Source organism: Spea bombifrons, chromosome 3 (genome assembly GCF_027358695.1).
Source record: "Spea bombifrons isolate aSpeBom1 chromosome 3, aSpeBom1.2.pri, whole genome shotgun sequence".
In the NCBI taxonomy this organism is placed as follows: domain Eukaryota; kingdom Metazoa; phylum Chordata; class Amphibia; order Anura; family Pelobatidae; genus Spea; species Spea bombifrons.
In genome coordinates this window covers 12,173,110-12,190,533 of record NC_071089.1, presented here as the reverse complement: position 1 = coordinate 12,190,533, position 17,424 = coordinate 12,173,110, and the positions used below count along the sequence as shown (strand labels likewise).

The 17,424-nt window shown below is 39.1% G+C and overlaps 1 protein-coding gene across 2 annotated transcripts in view; it reads left to right on the top strand.

Annotated features, from left to right (window-relative positions):
- LRPPRC (leucine rich pentatricopeptide repeat containing) overlaps window positions 1-17,424 on the top strand; it is a 58,468-nt gene that overhangs the window by 10,433 nt on the left and 30,611 nt on the right. The window contains exons 12-22 of one of the 2 annotated variants that reach the window (XM_053461254.1): window positions 2,130-2,248; window positions 2,573-2,666; window positions 3,271-3,340; window positions 5,910-5,937; window positions 7,818-7,875; window positions 8,900-9,006; window positions 9,231-9,308; window positions 9,605-9,661; window positions 9,823-9,936; window positions 12,434-12,567; window positions 12,937-13,022. In XM_053461254.1, coding sequence (XP_053317229.1) covers window positions 2,130-2,248; window positions 2,573-2,666; window positions 3,271-3,340; window positions 5,910-5,937; window positions 7,818-7,875; window positions 8,900-9,006; window positions 9,231-9,308; window positions 9,605-9,661; window positions 9,823-9,936; window positions 12,434-12,567; window positions 12,937-13,022 — 945 coding nt within the window. Of the gene's footprint in view, window positions 1-2,129; window positions 2,249-2,572; window positions 2,667-3,270; window positions 3,341-5,909; window positions 5,938-7,817; window positions 7,876-8,896; window positions 9,007-9,230; window positions 9,309-9,604; window positions 9,662-9,822; window positions 9,937-12,433; window positions 12,568-12,936; window positions 13,023-17,424 lie in introns of both variants that reach the window. The other variant, XM_053461253.1, reaches the window with a different exon arrangement.

Sequence of the window (17,424 nt, the reverse complement as noted above, 5' to 3'; positions counted from 1 at the left end):
TTAACGTGTGTTAATGTTTTAAGTTGTCAAATTTTTTTTTTACTGTCTCCTATTGTAACAGCGCTAAGGAATCTTAGTAAACCATTTATAAACCTGTATATTTATCTACCGTTCTCTAACTTCCATCTCGCTTATGGCTTAGCCAGAACATTTCATGAGAATGTATCTGTTTCCCATGATGTCACTGTGAAGATTGTTTTGGCGTCCTGAGGTTAAGTAGAAGGCCCGTGTTATTTTTCTAATCTACCCATCGCACGTGCTAGAGAATGCGTGCAGCCGCGTCTTATCTGTAAAGCGGTTATCACATGGGGTTTGCAACCCACTCTCCAGCGCTGTAGACAGTAACAACCCCCCCACTCTCCAGCGCTGTAAACAGTAATTTATTGACAAAATTCTGGTTTGTTCTCATTTTGTTCCAATAAACATCCTTTATCTGCGGATCTGGAGATGGCCATTGTCAGTCATGTGATATTTAGAGTGTCTTTTCTGCCCAAACACCACACTGAGCTGATTCTTTATGGCAGGGCTAATGGCAATTTCGTCCAGACATTCATTAGTGTCTGGCTGGGCAATTAGGATTGAGCCGTTCTGTTCCCCGCAGACCGCATGATATGGAGTCGGGGTGTTCTGTCTAGTAGATTGGGATTACATACGAAGAGCGAGAACAAATGGCTAATGTGCAGCTTCCATTATACAAAAACTAGAACTTAAAAAATAAATAAAACGAAAACTGTTTTGATTCTAGAAATAAATGGTGGGTACCCCCATGAAAGCGCCATTCACTGTCGTGTATATTATATTGTTAGCAGTTTGTATCTCCATCCTGTACGAGTAACAGATTGACACGGGTTCAAAGTGTAAAAAGTCAGTCAAGTGAATTCTTATCCGACATCCGGGACATGAGAAAATGTAGTGTTGCCGTTTATAATGGGCCATATATCCAGACAAAATATATCACTTTTTTTTTTGTGTGCAGATCACGTCCCCAAATCAGACAGGGTTTAGTTTAAGGCAAAGCTGAGCTGCCGATGCGACTTTAATTCGGTGTGACTTGCTTGCATGTATTTTTAAGTGCTCAGAGGGAATTCACATCTGATTATTTGCACCGTAGCGCACTGCATAAAATATTCATAGAAGTGTCACTTTTCCATAGGTGGCACTCCGGGGCAGAGCCGAGGACTCCGGCAAACTTTACATTTAAAAAAAAAGTAACGAATCCGAGAAGCGCGATGAAAAATAACATATGCTGCTTGGCAAGAACAGTCCTGCAGCCTTTGCCGAAGTCCGTTCTGCGCCGGCAACATGTCAATACCTGTATAACTTTTGACATAAGGAAGTTAACTGTGTGTAATGGAACGAAAGCAAAGCCCTGTAAATGTTCTAGATTGAGTGTCCCCCTCCAGCGTTCGCAGCGTGAACTCTCGGCCTGCCCGGTGCCATCGCTCTAACGCTCTTTACAAGGGACTCAAACTCTTCTCTTTCTTTGCTTTCTGATGGAAAAAGATTATCCAGCGCTAACTTCTCGGAGCTTGATAAAACACAGATTAAAATAAGCAATAGGTATATTTTAGAAAGTCTGTTAACATCCAGTTCTCGGGATCTGTAAAGTTATCTCTTTCCCGTTAAGCGGCTTTTGCAAAGGTCCATGAGAAGAAGAGGGAGCTCTTCAGGACAGGACATCGCTTAGATAATGCTGGCTCTGATGAGACCCAGGTCTTGACTTCCCCAGAAGTTACTATTTTAAACTAAATATCACCAAAACAATTGCCCTTCTTGACAAAGAACACAAGCTATAGGCAGCTTTAATACATTTAGTTATGCTAAAAGCTTGTGTGGTTCCTTTTTAAAAACAACCTTGTGAATACTTTATTTTCATTTTAACCAAGGGTTTTAATTAAAATATTGCCCTGTTTTAATTTAAAGCCCCTAATTGAAGCCCCTAAACGTTTCCGTAGACCCCTTATGTTCAGCGGACACCATCCTGCCCAGCTGGTGGCCGAGGTGGGGTATCACTGGGCTTGTGGTCTCTGACTACTCATTAATTGTACAACTTTCTGGTTATAAACTGGCGACCGTTCCTTCACATGTCATCTGAATAATCTAACCGACCATTTTGTTTGTTGTTGCAGGCACCATTGAAGTTCTTAAAGCTTTCCGTGACATGGGAGTGCAGCTGGACCTGGAGACGTATTCTACCTACGTTTTAAATGTGTTTGAGAATACTCAGTCAGTCCGAACACTTCTAAAGGTAACTTACGTCTTATCTGTCATAAGTGGTTGTGAGCATGTTAGTACTTTTTCACAGTTTTAATACAATAAAAATTTGGTGACCCCAATATCCTTCATCCTATTTTCTTTAACCCCCCCGTAACTTCCGCTGTATGTTTAAAATCTGCCTCCCCCGTACCTGTTCTATCGAATGTCTCCCTCTGCATAAACACCAGCCACCTTTACGTTACTACTCGTTTTAATAAACGCTTGAGGACTCATCACACGCGATTAATAATGCGATTTAATAATAATAGGGTAAAATAGTGATTAGTTTAGTATGTTTGGTTTTCTCATCCGTCAGGAGAGCGGCTGTGAAGTCGACGACACTTGGCTATTTGTGTCTGAGCTGAGACACGAAGCAGTCCAAGGGAACCTGGACAAAGTGTTGGCCCTGTGTAAGTAAACCTTTTAACTCTGATTATGTTACTTAATATATAAATATATATCTTCTGGGACTAGAATTACATTATTTTTACAAAACCCAAAAAAATGTGCATGCAGTAATAAATCATGCCAAGTTGTGTAAGCGTGAACACGCGTGTGCAGACGCCTGCTGCCGGTAACCATGTAAAGTAACAGGAATGTTTGATATTAGTTTCTTCCCTTGTGAACATAAATACATGAAGCGTTCTCCTAGTTTTGTGATATCACATGCAACGGTTGAGTGTTTGTTTTATGGTGGGATTTCCTCCAGCCAAATTAGACCTGCAGTTTCTTAAAAAAAAAACATGGAAAATGGGACAACAGTGATAAAAATAGACAATTTGGATATAATTGTGTATTTTATTTTTTTTGTTATCGTACAAATGCATTAACAATACTACCAGTCCTGCATTAAGTGACCTCTTGTAATGCCCACACGAAGCAGATGTTTTTGTATTCAGATGAAGGGTCTTGCTGTAGTGTGAGCCGGCATTACCCTTTGAAGCAGCGCAGAGTACATTGCCATTATTCTGCGTTGGCGTGATTCGTGATGAGGGATGTCTCTTTACTTTGCAGTGTCTGCACCTGACTCCCCCGCCGCGGATCTTGGATATTTCAGAGGCAGTCTCATCTTGGCATTTAAAAAGTAAGTCTCTCTAAAGAACACAAATTAGACCGTTGGGTAAAATCAGCCTTCGGACGTGCATTACAGGTCAGATCATCCGATCGCTGGTTGTTGAAGTGTTACTGCTATCGCAGTATGTGTGTATGCAGCTTTTGTTTTATTATTATTTCCAAGGACCCAAGTTCCATGAATTTTGTAGCTGGAGGTGGCCTCACGCTGAATTTTCTTTCTTTGTAGTTTCTTAATGTCAAATGTATTTCATAGTAAATTTACGTTTTCCCACCTCCTGTACCTCTGCTTGTTGTTTCTGGGAGCCAGGAACCCCTCTTCTTGACGTTGGCACCGTTCCCATGGGTCGGACAGGGGGCCAGGGTAATAGTGCTCTGGGAGCACAAGTAAGTCCACCCCAGTGCCACCTTAAATAGGTTCATACCCCGATCTCCAAAGGCATTACAGAAGCGCCATTTACTTTTGTATTCTTGGCAGGCCTATAACCGTCAATTAAAACATTTAGACTATGTCATAGTAAAATGTTTAAATGTGCTTTTTTTACTCATTAACTAAAACCTCTTTCTTTTGGGAGGAATGAGAAGAAATGGGTATGTTTACATCACATCACCGGTCCTGTCCTTTATCCTTCCCACCGGTGCAGCGGGCGAAGGATCGTTTCACCTTTTGAATTTTTAATTTTACTGTAGTTCTGATTTTGTGTTTTTGTTTCTGGGAAGTTGCTCTATGAGCTGATCATCCAATTTAAATTCAGGTAGAGACCTTGTGCCGTCATTGACAAAATATGAAGGTGTTCAAGTGTAAAAATAGTGCTAATAATGCCTGTAATTTATGCTATTTTAAGCCATTTTATTGCGATTTTTGAAAATTTCATACATCGTGTTTGAAAACCAGAGCTTAACGGGTTTAGGAAAACAGGCTTTGAAATATTAAGTATGACACATTTCTGTCCTTTCGGGGTGACATTAAATGTAACGATTACTGTAGACGCTGTCACTCGCTGAGATTGAAGTGCTTCTGAGGATAAACAGTAGATCGTTCCTGGAGTGTTTCTGTGGCCTTGGGTTCTTTTATCGGTGTTCTGGAACTTTTAGAACTCGTATGGCATGTCTTCGGGAAGTTGCTGTAATCCTGTGTTTTCTGGAGTTTTGGATACTTCTAGACTGAAGCTTTTCTAATCAATTCAGACTGAACCCCGACTTCCATTGGAAGAATCCTTTGCTATGTTAATGGTATTGGATAAAATACGTTTTGCAACGGCACACGTATCGTCGTGTGAATATAAGACGGTCCTATTGGGAAAAATCAAGAACAGAATCTTGTATCCTCCCCGCCTATCAGTCAGTGGCTCAGAGATGAGGAGCACGTCTTTAGCAACATGTCCTATGATGCTTGGTCAACCTTACGGCAGCCTGAGAGTCGTGTGATTTGTCGCCCACAAAGATTTGCCCCTGAACAAACTGTGAAGAGGAGCACAGACTGACAGGCAGGGCTGCGAGAGATCGCGCTGCATTAGGAGTGAAGATCGTTCCTTAGCGTTGGGGTCACATGACCCGCGCCTACGCGTGTCCGCGTATTGGCTTTGCCGAGTCTGCAAATAATGTGCATCTAATGTATCCGGGGGGCTATAGTAGGCGGTGGAAGTGCTGATTGGCGCTGCTGATCCAGATTTAGCGCCGGTTCACTTTCTCTTTGTATTTGTTGGCAAAAAAAACACATAATTTGAAGTATATGTCGTACAGGTTTAACGAATTTCTGTAACTGATGGCATTCCTCCAACGTTTGGTCCTTGAATTAGAAACAAAGTGGGGCCGACATGATACAGCCGATCAAACAAGACAATGCATGAGTTGTGTGGAATGGGAGAAGACTGCATGCTCATTTCTTTATTTATGAAAGGAAAAAAAAAAAAATATATATATATATATATATACATATATACATACATACATACATACATACATATTTAGATGTGCGTGTGTATATAATACATATAATAAGCTAGGAGCAGCCACAAAACTGTAGACGTTAAAACTGTAAAACATGATGTGAATAAATAAGCCTTTAATTCTGACATCTGAGAGAGAACATAAGATGTTAACCCCTCGCCCCCCCCACATTGTGACTGTCTGCGGTACGGAGGACATACAGACCTAGTATCACAATATCTCAGTGCCGCTGTGATCCAAACTAGATAGTAAGCTCTGCTGGGCAGGGGCTTGCCCCAGTACCCTTTTCAGCCTGTAATAAAATGTGCTTTGCGGTGACATTTGGATAATGTTACTTGTTAACGTTTTTAACCCTATCCAAAGCTGCATCGAGTCTTTAGAAAATGTACTCGTCGCGGACTTAAAATGACAGCTTGTATCGCTTTCTTTATTAAAACACTTAACACCGTCAGGCACTTAGTGCAGAAAAAAAAGTCACAAAGTAAAATGTGCAATTTTTACACATTTAACTTTGAAACCTTAATGACAGAGCAGACCCTGAAATGAAGTTTGTCGACAATATTCCGAATGTTGGAAATCGGTGCGTTCTCTGCCTCCTCGTCTAATGTCTTATCCTCTGCTGCCCCCTGCAGGTGTGAAGATGTCGCTGTCATGGCCAAGGTAAGCGGAGCCTCATTTCGTTGTATTTTCTGCTTTGTGTACAAGGTTTACGTTTCTGTGCGATTTATTGAAGTCGATTCGAACAACTGCAGAGTAAAGTTTAAAAAAAAAAATACATTAAAAAAGGATGAAGATGTTCCTCCTGAATTTAGTTTTTGACCATTTTCTTTTAGAATTGTATTTTTAGATATAATTTTTTAAACCATCGTTTAAAACATGTAGAAGCAGAGATTTAAGTGTATTGCTGTGAAATGACTACATTATTTTGTTTTTACTTAATGCACACGCTGCCGCTATCTAGTGTCTTCAATGTTTTTTTTTTTTTTTAATGTTGAAGAAATAATTAATAAAATAAAATTTTCAGTTCGGAAATATAAGGTTATAGACTATTTTATTTCTATAGCGCCAACAATTTCCGCAGCGTTTCTTACGGTCCAGAAATTCAGAGGGTTTGATAAAACTAGAACTGATAGACTAAGATGAATCGGGGAAAGAGGGCTCGGCTCACAAGCTTACAATCTAGCTGCTAGGGGGTCCTTCTAATGCATCTGAAATTTACATTCCCAATTTTTTTGTTGCAAAAACACAGAATTGGGTGTTCCCTGGGTACAGCTTAAACGCTGCGATGCCTGCAGGGCCGGTACCACTTTAAGTGCTGAATCTGGAAAATTAAGAGCAACGATTAAACCGAGTATTTTCTAATCATGAGCGTAATGATTGGTATAACCACAGCCCTCCTCTCGATAGATTAAGAAAGGAAGCATAATATGCAGGCTACATACCACTATTTTTTTTTTACTTTTTATTGTATATACTGAGACAGGTAGTCAAATTATTTACATTTATTTCAGTGATTGAGAGCCAAGGCACTTTTTTTTTCTTCTCCTTTTTTGCCGAGTTTATCGAGGACAGTACTCGGTCTAATAGGATCTCATCCACCGGATAAGACGGGATCTGGGATGCTGCGCAGCGAATATATTATCCTAATGACTGAAATGGGCTATTAGGGATTAACGTGAAATGGGTTTTAAGTGGAGATTCTATCGAGGGCCCCACGGCAGAGAGGCTTATTTAAATACATTTCCTTTGCCCCACTGCAAGATATATTTCGTTGATTCAGATAGTGATAGAGAATGCTAAAGATAGGAGGATAACAATCACTTTTTGGTAGATGGCCTTTTTGCATATTGGGTTGTTTTTTTTTGTTTGTGTTTTTCTTTTTTTTTCTCACCCCCCCCCCTTTTCATTAATCGCACCATTTACCTCCTTATTTAAATCTAAGAAACTCAATAAACTAGTTTTAAAAAAAAAATCTCATTCACTACAGATTTAATTCTAACACTTCAAATATCTGCTCCCTTATAGATGTTAATGACGTGGTGGTACTGTGGCCACATTAACCCATTATGGGGCTACTAGAAAATTGCCTCGGTTTACTTTGATATGGAGCTTGGTCTTTTAGTGTGTACTTATTCAGTGTACACCAAATATTTTTTGTAAATATGTAACATATTTGCCCATATTAATATTTGAACGTTCCATTCCAAAGAATACTTTTTAATCACAAATCAGAACCTAATTTTATATAAAAAAAAATAATTTTATTTTTTCTATGTAGAGCATACACTATCTTTAGTTTTGGGAATGAATGTGTTAATTTAAGCTCATGGCCAGCTTTCCAGCCATTGCCTTCCTCTTCACCCCCACCTCTCTATTGGTATTTTTCTTCTGGAGTAAATTACTATGATGGCGCATGGAATGATATGCCAGTGGAGAGAAGCTTTATTATTTTGAGAATTCAATTTCAGTCCCTATTTGTCCTTGTTTGTTTTTTTTTTTTCCCTTCTTGGCTGCAACGTACGATTATTGTGTCTTAACAGATAACAGAGCTGCTGTACAAGGATGGTCGCTACTGCCAAGCCCCTTCAGGACCAACTGGTAGCGTTTCAATTTCTATGATTGTAACTTATCCATAAATCCGTTCTTGTGTGTAATGACTGCCGACACTGGGGATTACAGCGGTAAACGCTGATTGCTTCTTTTTGCGAACGGAATGGGGAAAAAGACACACACATTGTATACGATGTGTCCCGATTGCCTCTGCTTATTTTAGGTCAATTATATATATATTTTTTAGTTCTTTCTATTTTGTCAATTATATTTATGTTGCGACCCGCTCTGGTTTGTTTACTTTCACATCATTTCTCTAATACTATAAAATTATGCAGTTTGGCTGTTAACGTTTTGCCAAAAATATAAGATATATTTTTGGTGTGTGGGGAAAAAAAAGTGTGTGTAATATATATATATATATATATATATATATATATATATATATATATATATATATATATATATATATATATATATATATATATATATATATATATATATATATATATATATATATATATATATATAATTTTTTTTTTTTTTTAACTTTTTTGTAAGATTTATTTTTGTAGCGTTTAGTCTTCATGCAGGGCTAATGCAACCCTCTGATTACCAGAAGGCTGTAAGCGATGGGCAGCTCAGTCATTTGCACTGAAATGTTTAAAAGTATCTCCCGATGCTTGAACATACACTCGAGAAGCCGGGAGTTTTGTGTATGTGATGTCTGCGCGTGAAGGTATTGTGCAAACACCGCATCCGTTGAGGGGAGATGTATACCGGTGTGTGTATATATAATATACATTTTTAAACTAGATTCAGTACTTGGAAGCTGTCACCGGGTCTGAAAATAATTAATATTCCTTTCACTCATCAGTTAGATATGTGCTCCCAAAACACATAATCTCTATGCTTTCTATGCTTCAGTGATCATTGTCACCATTTCAGAGGCTCTCATCAGGGCGACATCTCACACCAAAATGATTTCTTATAAATTAATCTTGATAGCATGACAGTCCCAGTAATTTCCGCGGAATGCGTTCTCTCTCTCTTTCTCCGTTCCTTCCAGCAGAAGCTGTTGGCTATTTTCTTTATAACTTGATTGACAGCATGAGTGAGTCAGAAGTGCAGGCCAAGGAGGATCGTCTGAGACAATACTTCCATCAGCTGAAGAAGATGGTACCATCTCATTTTTTCTCCCTCTTCTCCTACATAATGCCTGTCCTATCTGACATGTATCTATTAGATTTGAAATTGCTGCTTTTAAGTAAAACCAGACCACTTCTCAATGTCATGGCATGAGTCGGAGACTTAAATTATGTCTGAGATAATTTCATTTCATCTGTGTTTCAAAACTAATATTTTTTTTTTTTTAACACCTCCTTCTCTCTATTGGTCTACAGAACATAACCGTGTCCACGAATATATACCGAGGCATCCGGAATGTGCTGGATGCTCGTCAAGTTCCTGAATTAATTAAGGTGACCGTTCTTAGAAGCTCATATAAGATCATTGTGTATGTTACGGTCCTTCCCCACCACAAAACCGGGATCTCGAATGGACAGATCCCACAAGCCACGCTCACCCAACAGTTTGTTTTATAATGACACAGTTTACCGCATCCTTCCCTAACTTCCAGTTTAAAGCGCCTTCCTGATGAATCAAGTAAAGAGGGCACAATTATTTATTATATATATATATATATATATGATGAATAATCTCCATTTGATGTTGCGTATACTGTCTAACCACCGTTTTATTTTATTTTTTTCCCCAGGATGTAATTATTTTGGTAAACTCAGAAGAAACGTTATCATATTCTGATATTATGAAGGTATTCTTCACATTTTCTTTTTCAAGACATATCGTAAATGTTAAGAAAAAATAGTTGCTCATTTCCAAGTCTTTAAGTATTTTTTATTTATTTTTTTTGTTTTTCAAGTGTTGTATTTGCCTTACCAGCAGAATATAACCCCGTTCTCTCTCTTTGTCCAGACTGCAGAATGTCAGATCTCTGCTCTGGAACAGAAGATCGAGGCTCTGAAAGCCGAGAACAAGCCTTTTGGGGATGTAGTCGCCCTTCTTATTATGAAGCTGTGCTCTGAAGAGGTAACATAGACTTAATTTAGTTTTTGGGAAGCATGACAGGCTCTGCCCCATTTAAGAAGAGTCCCTCGTTGGCGACATCATAAAACACTTACTGGGATATTTGTTGAATTAAATTAGTTCCCATTGTATATAGTCTTCATTTCAGAAGTGTGTTTTCAAAAATATGTACTTTTGGCTTAGCTTGTTAAAGCTATAAACACGTGTTGAGAGTTTGGCAAATACCTTTGGGTGAAGAGAATAGTCCATACCGACAAAAGCCCAGTCCCGCAGCTCCCTTACTAAATCCCCAGAGTATTGGGGCGCTAGAGGGGGAGCGCGTCCAGCCTGCTGGGACCCTGGAACCAGTTCCTGCTCTTTTTGACCTGTCCTTACCGCTTGTGTTACTTTGTTGGAAAGCGATACATGCGCAGAGCGTCACATTGAGAAGGTAGATATTAACTAGCACCTCGCCCATAGCCCAAAAATGTATCCCTGCCTCTGGACCACAGAATGTTCGTTGTCCTCAATTGGGGGATTAACTGTTGGTATATAATTGTCCCAGAGCCTGTATTGCCCCGGATAAGGGAGCATTCTTGTCTAATTCTGGTTGATGCTGGTGATAAGCTATATCAAGAAGCTGTAGAACACTTTAACAAGATTGTCTGCTTCATCATCTGTGTGTCTGTGTTCCTGATTTAGTTTTTTTTAATCAAGCATACAGACCCCATTTAAGCTTGAATATTAGGGGCCACTGTGGATTGTTTGCAGCATCCATTATTTAGACTGCTGCCAACAGGCTTTCCTCGGTCCAGTAACTGTTAGAGCCGTGGGATCCAAGGGACAATTCTATCTACTATTTCATCTGCATGGTCAGCCACGGATGCACATGTCAAGCGATTAGCATATGTGTTAAAACACATACAAGCAGCCGTGTTATGAGCATTCAGTTTGCTTTGCCATTTAGTTCGCCGTTGATGATCCATTGTGTGTTTCTTCGTACTTTTTTGGTCTTGTGATCAGTTGTTCCTTCTGTGTTATATTAATATGCATATCTTTTGCGATTTCTCAGCTCTTGAATATGGGTTTTTTGAGGGTACTGAACCATTTTGTTGCCCTTGTGTAAAGTTGTCTTCTCTTCTTTTAATGATATGCCGACGCCTAGATAAACCACCACCCTGAGATGAGACAGGACCGATTTATCCGGCTTAGTGAATAAACTCTACTTGTTACATACAACCAAAGTTTATAGGCGGTTCCTAGAAAGAAGGAAGTTGATTGGGCCAAATGGCTAGGGGTGGGCGGGGTTACTGCCGATCTCCACTCCAAGATCAAAGCCAATGCCTAGTCTTTCTAATCCAGCCTTGAAAATGACTTTATCGGAGTATTTTGATAGCCGGCATTACTACATATAATATGTGGCAAAGTGGGAACAAACTGTCAGATTAATTTATATTAGCGATCGGCGTTTCCCTGGCCGAGAGATTTTAGAAGTACCCAGCAAAGTAGCTTCTGTTCTTGTCAATTAGACAAGATTAGCCTAATCCAATTTTCAAGGCCTGCTTTCCCGAATGGATTTGCTCAATGTCTCGGGCTGTGCAGACCTGGAGGATTTTTCCATTCTGGCAAAAGTGGAACCATTGCAATGTCATGGTTCTAATTAACAGCGTTCCAGGACACGCTTATCCCGTTAACCCTTAAATGTCAAGCATGGCACTTACCCTGTAACAGAGTACGTGATACTGTTGCAGATCCTCGGGTTAGCCGGATGCCGTATGCACTGTGACGCATTCTAGCCGTTCTCTGACGCGGATGTGTTTTTGTTTTTTTTGTTCCCTCGTTGTTAGTCTTGGGGTTGGGTACGGTGGTAGCTTTTGGCAATGTTTGATACCTGTACCCCATCTGTTGATCGGTTACTTCTCCAGCCTGTGTGCAGAAACCTTTTATGAACAACTGAGAGTATTAAACGTAATAGTTATCAGCTAATACATAATTGCTGCATTGTCACCAAGAGCACGTTAGGTTTGTTTGTCTTCGTTTTCGTAACCTCGTCTTAATGCTGAATTATTGACGGTACCAGGACATTTGTACAGAAATATATATATATATATATATATATATATGTGTATGTATATGTATGTATGTGTACAGTTGGTAAGTAGTGCTTCACATAACAACTTGATGAGCACCTTGCTCAAAGGAGCTTACAACCTAGAGTTCCTGGTTGGCAGAAGTCTAAAGTATCTCAATAAGTCTCCTTGGCTATTTTTCCTAAAATAATCCCTATATTACCTTCTAGCCCATACATTATTAAGTTAAATTAAATTTAAAACAAGAAGGAGAGTGCTTATGACGAGCAGTTGCATTTGATCTAGTCTATTAATCAGACCAGACTCGGGTTATCACTCCTGGCGTCGTATTCTAAACACAACCGGAGTCTTTCCACAAGCGTTGTGTTGATGTAGCATTCGGTCATAACGTTTTGAGCTGCGTGTTTCATATTATTCTGTATTTTGCTTAGAACATGGAAAAAGCTCTGCAAGTAAAGGCCAATTACGAACAAGAGAATCTGCCCATTGGAGTCTACGCATCCCTTATAAATATTTGCTGCCGAAACGATAATGCGGAGGAGGCTCTCAACCTGAAGCAGGAGATGTAAGTGCAAAAAAAGCCACCAGATTGGCTTTCTTACAGCTCGTCACCTACATGATTCATTTGCAGAGATATCCAACTAATAGAAGACATCTTCCTAGTGTGTGTATAGGATTCAGAAAATGTACACGTCGTATAAGTGGACCGCTAGTTACATAGTATGACTCTAAAACTAAAATTAAACCCTCCTGTACTTTTAACTATTGTGTGCTAGTTTGTAGAATTCTGTTACATACATCACACAGGCCTTCTGTAGGCGCGCGTGTTTATAATGTGTAAAATGCTTGATCACATTCATAAAGATCTTGACTTTTTGTGGTTTTTTTGTTGCATTAAATGAACATTTTAATATCTTTCCTTGCGGTTTTCCAGGGAACGTAAAGACTCCTCAGCTGTTTTAGATTTCAACAAGTACCAAGCTCTCGTGAAGGTCTTCGCTAAGAACGGCCGCTTAGCAGGTACGGTAACTCCTTTCCAGCCGTACTCCGCGGCTAACATTATCTTCCTACCCCCAATAAAAATGGGACTGGATATTAATGGTATATCATGCCCCGGAAAGTGCTTGAACATTTTGCATACAAATTTGCATGTGAATTCACCCAGAGCGGCTTGGACAGTGCAGGCCATTAGTTTTAATGGCTTGGCAGGCTTGTCATTTACATTTGCACAGCTCAGTGCCTTTCGCATTTCTGCAGCTCCGTTTTATTAGCATTGCTGTTTGGATTGAGTTTGAAGATCATGACTTATGGCACAAATTGCGTATGTGCCCAGACTAATGGCTTTGTTTTTGCTTAAGGAGGTCTGAAGGCTGAACATAAAACCTATAACTATAACCTTTTTCAGAAAGTACCACTCAAGGAAATATCATATATATATAATACACACATAAAAAGCTCTTTACTTAGGAGAACAATCTAAACAAGTTTTCTGCAGGTATGCTTAAGTCAATCTGCCTGCTGTTAATAAGTTAATACTATTAATCCAGTTGGTGGCCGTCTTGTTGGGGATAATTACCGGATTTGGCCCCTTATCACGCGCAGTGAAGTTAGTGCACCGGTGAGAATGAATAGTGCTCTTGTGCACATTTATCTTTATTTGCTTCAGTATTTAAGTGTATTTTCCTTCTGAAATCCAAAACCAGAAGTGTAAAGTTGAAGCTTTGCTTTGAATAAGACAGCCAAGGCTGTCACCACCTGGAAAGGATGATGATAAAAATGTTTATCGTATTAAATCACTGTTGTATTTTCTGCCAGAACATCGGTGTTATTTAAAGAGACCTCCAGCACTCCATCATATGAACTTTAATGCTTGTGATAGATGAGAGGTTCCTTTGAATTTTCATGATGGCCGCTTTGCAGGCGCATGGGGGGGGATTCTGCACAATCCTTTGCATATGCATTGCATCCCCCCCCCCCCGCTATTTTCCATGCAGGAGACCTGTTTGGCCGAATATATCTTCTCGATATACTTACCACTCAACTGCTCCAGCACTGGCTTCATTAACAGTGCCTAGGAGTCTTAACATGCGCGGAAAACGCTCATACTGGATCTGGTGGGATTGCTTTCTTGCTACTGATTGGCTGCTTTAACGTTTTTAAGAATGCATGTTTAAAGTACTCGGTTTTTGTTTTGTGAGCCAGTCAGGGCCGGTAAACTGTAGCTTTTAGGAGGTACGTTTCAGGAGGCAGAAACAACAAAGTTTCTATTTCATTTTTTTTTGTTTTTTTTAGCATGTAGATTATGTAGGCTACCTACATTAGCAGTTCATAGGTGAATATGCCTAACATTGCTCCCACCAAAGAGTACTACAGCAGTCAAACTAAGTCATAGGTGATATTTTGGAGTAATTGTTGTTTGTGTTTTAGAAATAGAAACGAGAACGTTACCATTCCAAAGTGTAGGTTTGGGTCAGAATGGCCTATTACTTTTGGTGTATTTTGGCATGTATAATCATGGAGGCTCTGATTATTTATACAGGCCATAAGGAAGACCACTGAACCTGTTTATACTTTATTTTCCATGGCTGTTTTTCATGCTGCCCATTAATTCAGCTCGAGCAAAGATGCTTCACTATATGATAGAAGGCGAATCCTGATCTAAATTGGGAGCCTTTTAATATTTAGGATTAAGGTGCCAGCGGGACATCTCCCCCTTTTTCATAATGTGCGTTTCACTCATGTTAGGTTGATCACATTTAAATGTGAGGATTTGCAGCTAAATTCCAATTTTCAAAGAGCCGTCAAGAAATCTCCTCGCTCATCATGCATTTCATCAACTGAATGGCAATATGGCCCTGAGTAGGAACATTATGTGCTTGGCCAAGCTCCTGGAAATAAATTTAGCTTTAAGCTTTTCTTTATTGTTTAAAATATGTACCAGCGTACAGAAATGTGCAGAATCAATGAGGCAATGCATTGAATATAAATAAGGCAGAAGTAACACGTTCGCCCCCAGCCTTGTTCTGGACAGTCAGCGGTGAGGAATCAACATTTTGTACGCTTTATTTGCAGAATGTAATTATTTCGTCTACTGTTGCTTCCCCGTTACTCGGGCAAAACAAAATTAACTCCAGTGCTTTAACCCGTGTATACTGTGGCAGAATCTGCTTTGGCTTGCCTTTATGTGGCTCTTTGTTTCTTATTTTATTGATTTTCTTATATATATTGATTTAACGATTTATTTAGCGTCATCAGCAGCAGTGCTCTGCAATGGCGAAACTGGACATAACATGTAGTGCCTCACATTATTTGGACTTGCGGAAACCAAAGGTGACAAGGGCTCTGCTCAAATTTACAGTCTAGAAGTAGGCATTTTAAATTGTGTGTGTGTGTATAAATAGATGCTTTGTGTCGTCTCCTCATACATTGAATTATGCATTATACGGGGTCAGCTCAGCCAGAGAAATCTGCTGGGCTTGGCTGTTCATAATGAATAGTGAAGCGAGGGAGTTAAAACAACTCTCCCTTTAGTCAGTAGACCACAATATATCCATCATTCAACCACTGGCACCTACTGTATAAAAAAAAAAAGAAAAAACACTTCTGACTTATTTTAAACTTGTTTTACTCCTCTATGAAAGCTAATGAAAAAAAAAAACCTGCTAAATAGATTCTAATATGTCCGGAGTTTGGCAATACCCAATGTTTTTTTTGTATATTATAGGGCAATAAGTAAAAGTAGAATTTTGCTTTTTCAAAAAAAAATTTTTCCAGATCTGGTCATCCTGCTATCATGTCCTATTTGGGGCATCTTTTGAAGCTGGCCAATTCAATTTACCCCCATCAAACTATTTATTTTTGAAAACGACATCCCATGGTATTTCAAAATCTGTTATTGTCAAAATTTGTAGTAGGGATTTAATTACACATAACATTACTACCACAAATGTTGACAAAGGCTGGTGGTAGAATTACTGCATGGAAAGTGATAAAATACCACCATTTCAAATACCCTGTGGTGTCTACCTTTCAAAAATATAATGTTTGGGGGGTTTAAAGGATGTCCCAAATAGGACATGGGCGCATGATGACCAGATTGTAAGTTCCTGCGGTGCAATTGCAATGTCAATTGTTGTATTGTACTTGTTATCTGTAAGGTTTTTATCTTGTACAGCGCTGAGGAATCTGTCGGCACTTTATAAATAAAGTATAATAATGTTACAATTACAAATTGAAAAATGTGCGCCTCCAAAATTTGGCCTTTTAGCCCCCTAACAACCTGATAAACCTATGCATGGGTAGTATCACTATATTTAGGAGATGCTGTTGAGCACATATTGAAGTGTTTTGCAGTGACATATACCAGGAGTTCATACCCGAAGTATAATGTGTGTGAAATAAACACAAATTTAACCCCATGATGTGCCGGGCGTGTCAATGCTCATTAACTGACTGTTTTTGCTTGACTTGTGTAGCATGTCGGTTGTCGTTAAGTGGTTAAATAATTTGATGTCGTGACAATCAGCAATTGTTTTTAGACACAGATACACCATGTATGTATGTAAGACATGGTGTGTAAATGTCATTGTTTGCCAGCAGACTGGAAAAAATGGTTTTCTTTGCAGTGGGTCTTAAGAGAAAGGCGCACAGCAGGAAGTTAAGAATGTAGATTTAAATTCCTTCCCCCTAGTCTACAGCAGCACTGGCCATTGCGTTTAGGATAGGGGAAGACATACTGATCCCTCTAGATTATAAGATTGTTTGAGCAGGTGCCTCCTCACCTGTTTCTGTAAGTCAAATTATTTTATATATTAATTGTTACGTCTTTTACATTGTATAGCGCTGTAGAATATGCTGGCGCTATATAAACCAATAAATATTACATTCCCTGTATGTTTCCACTGGGTTTCTATTCTCATGTGTCTTAGAGCCCTAAGCTATTCTTCATTGCCACATCCCAATCACGTTTAATGAACCACAATGTATAAAAGAAAGTCACCACATTTGGGGAAAAAAAAAAATTGTGAGTTTGGTTGCGGAGATGGGCCAGAGATTGCAAAATTACTTTCTGTATGTCACAAATCTCATTTGAAGTCCTCAATTCTAACAAACTTTTAAAAATATTAAACGCTACTGTGGATTCACGTCTCACAATCTAAATATATTTTCATTCTAGAACCATAAGGATTTTTTTCCCGCCCTATTTGTCATATATATTTTATTTTACTAAAAATTACACAGTCTTTTTCTTTTTTTGTTTTTTTCCCCCTCCTACCTTTTCTGTTCTAATCACTATAGTATCTCATGATTCTAACTTATCAAAAACCGTGACTGATAAACCGAAATGGTAGAAACGGGTAAAATAATTGCGCATGTATTAAAACCGACACAAGTAATTAAAACACCCCATCCCCCCCCTTTT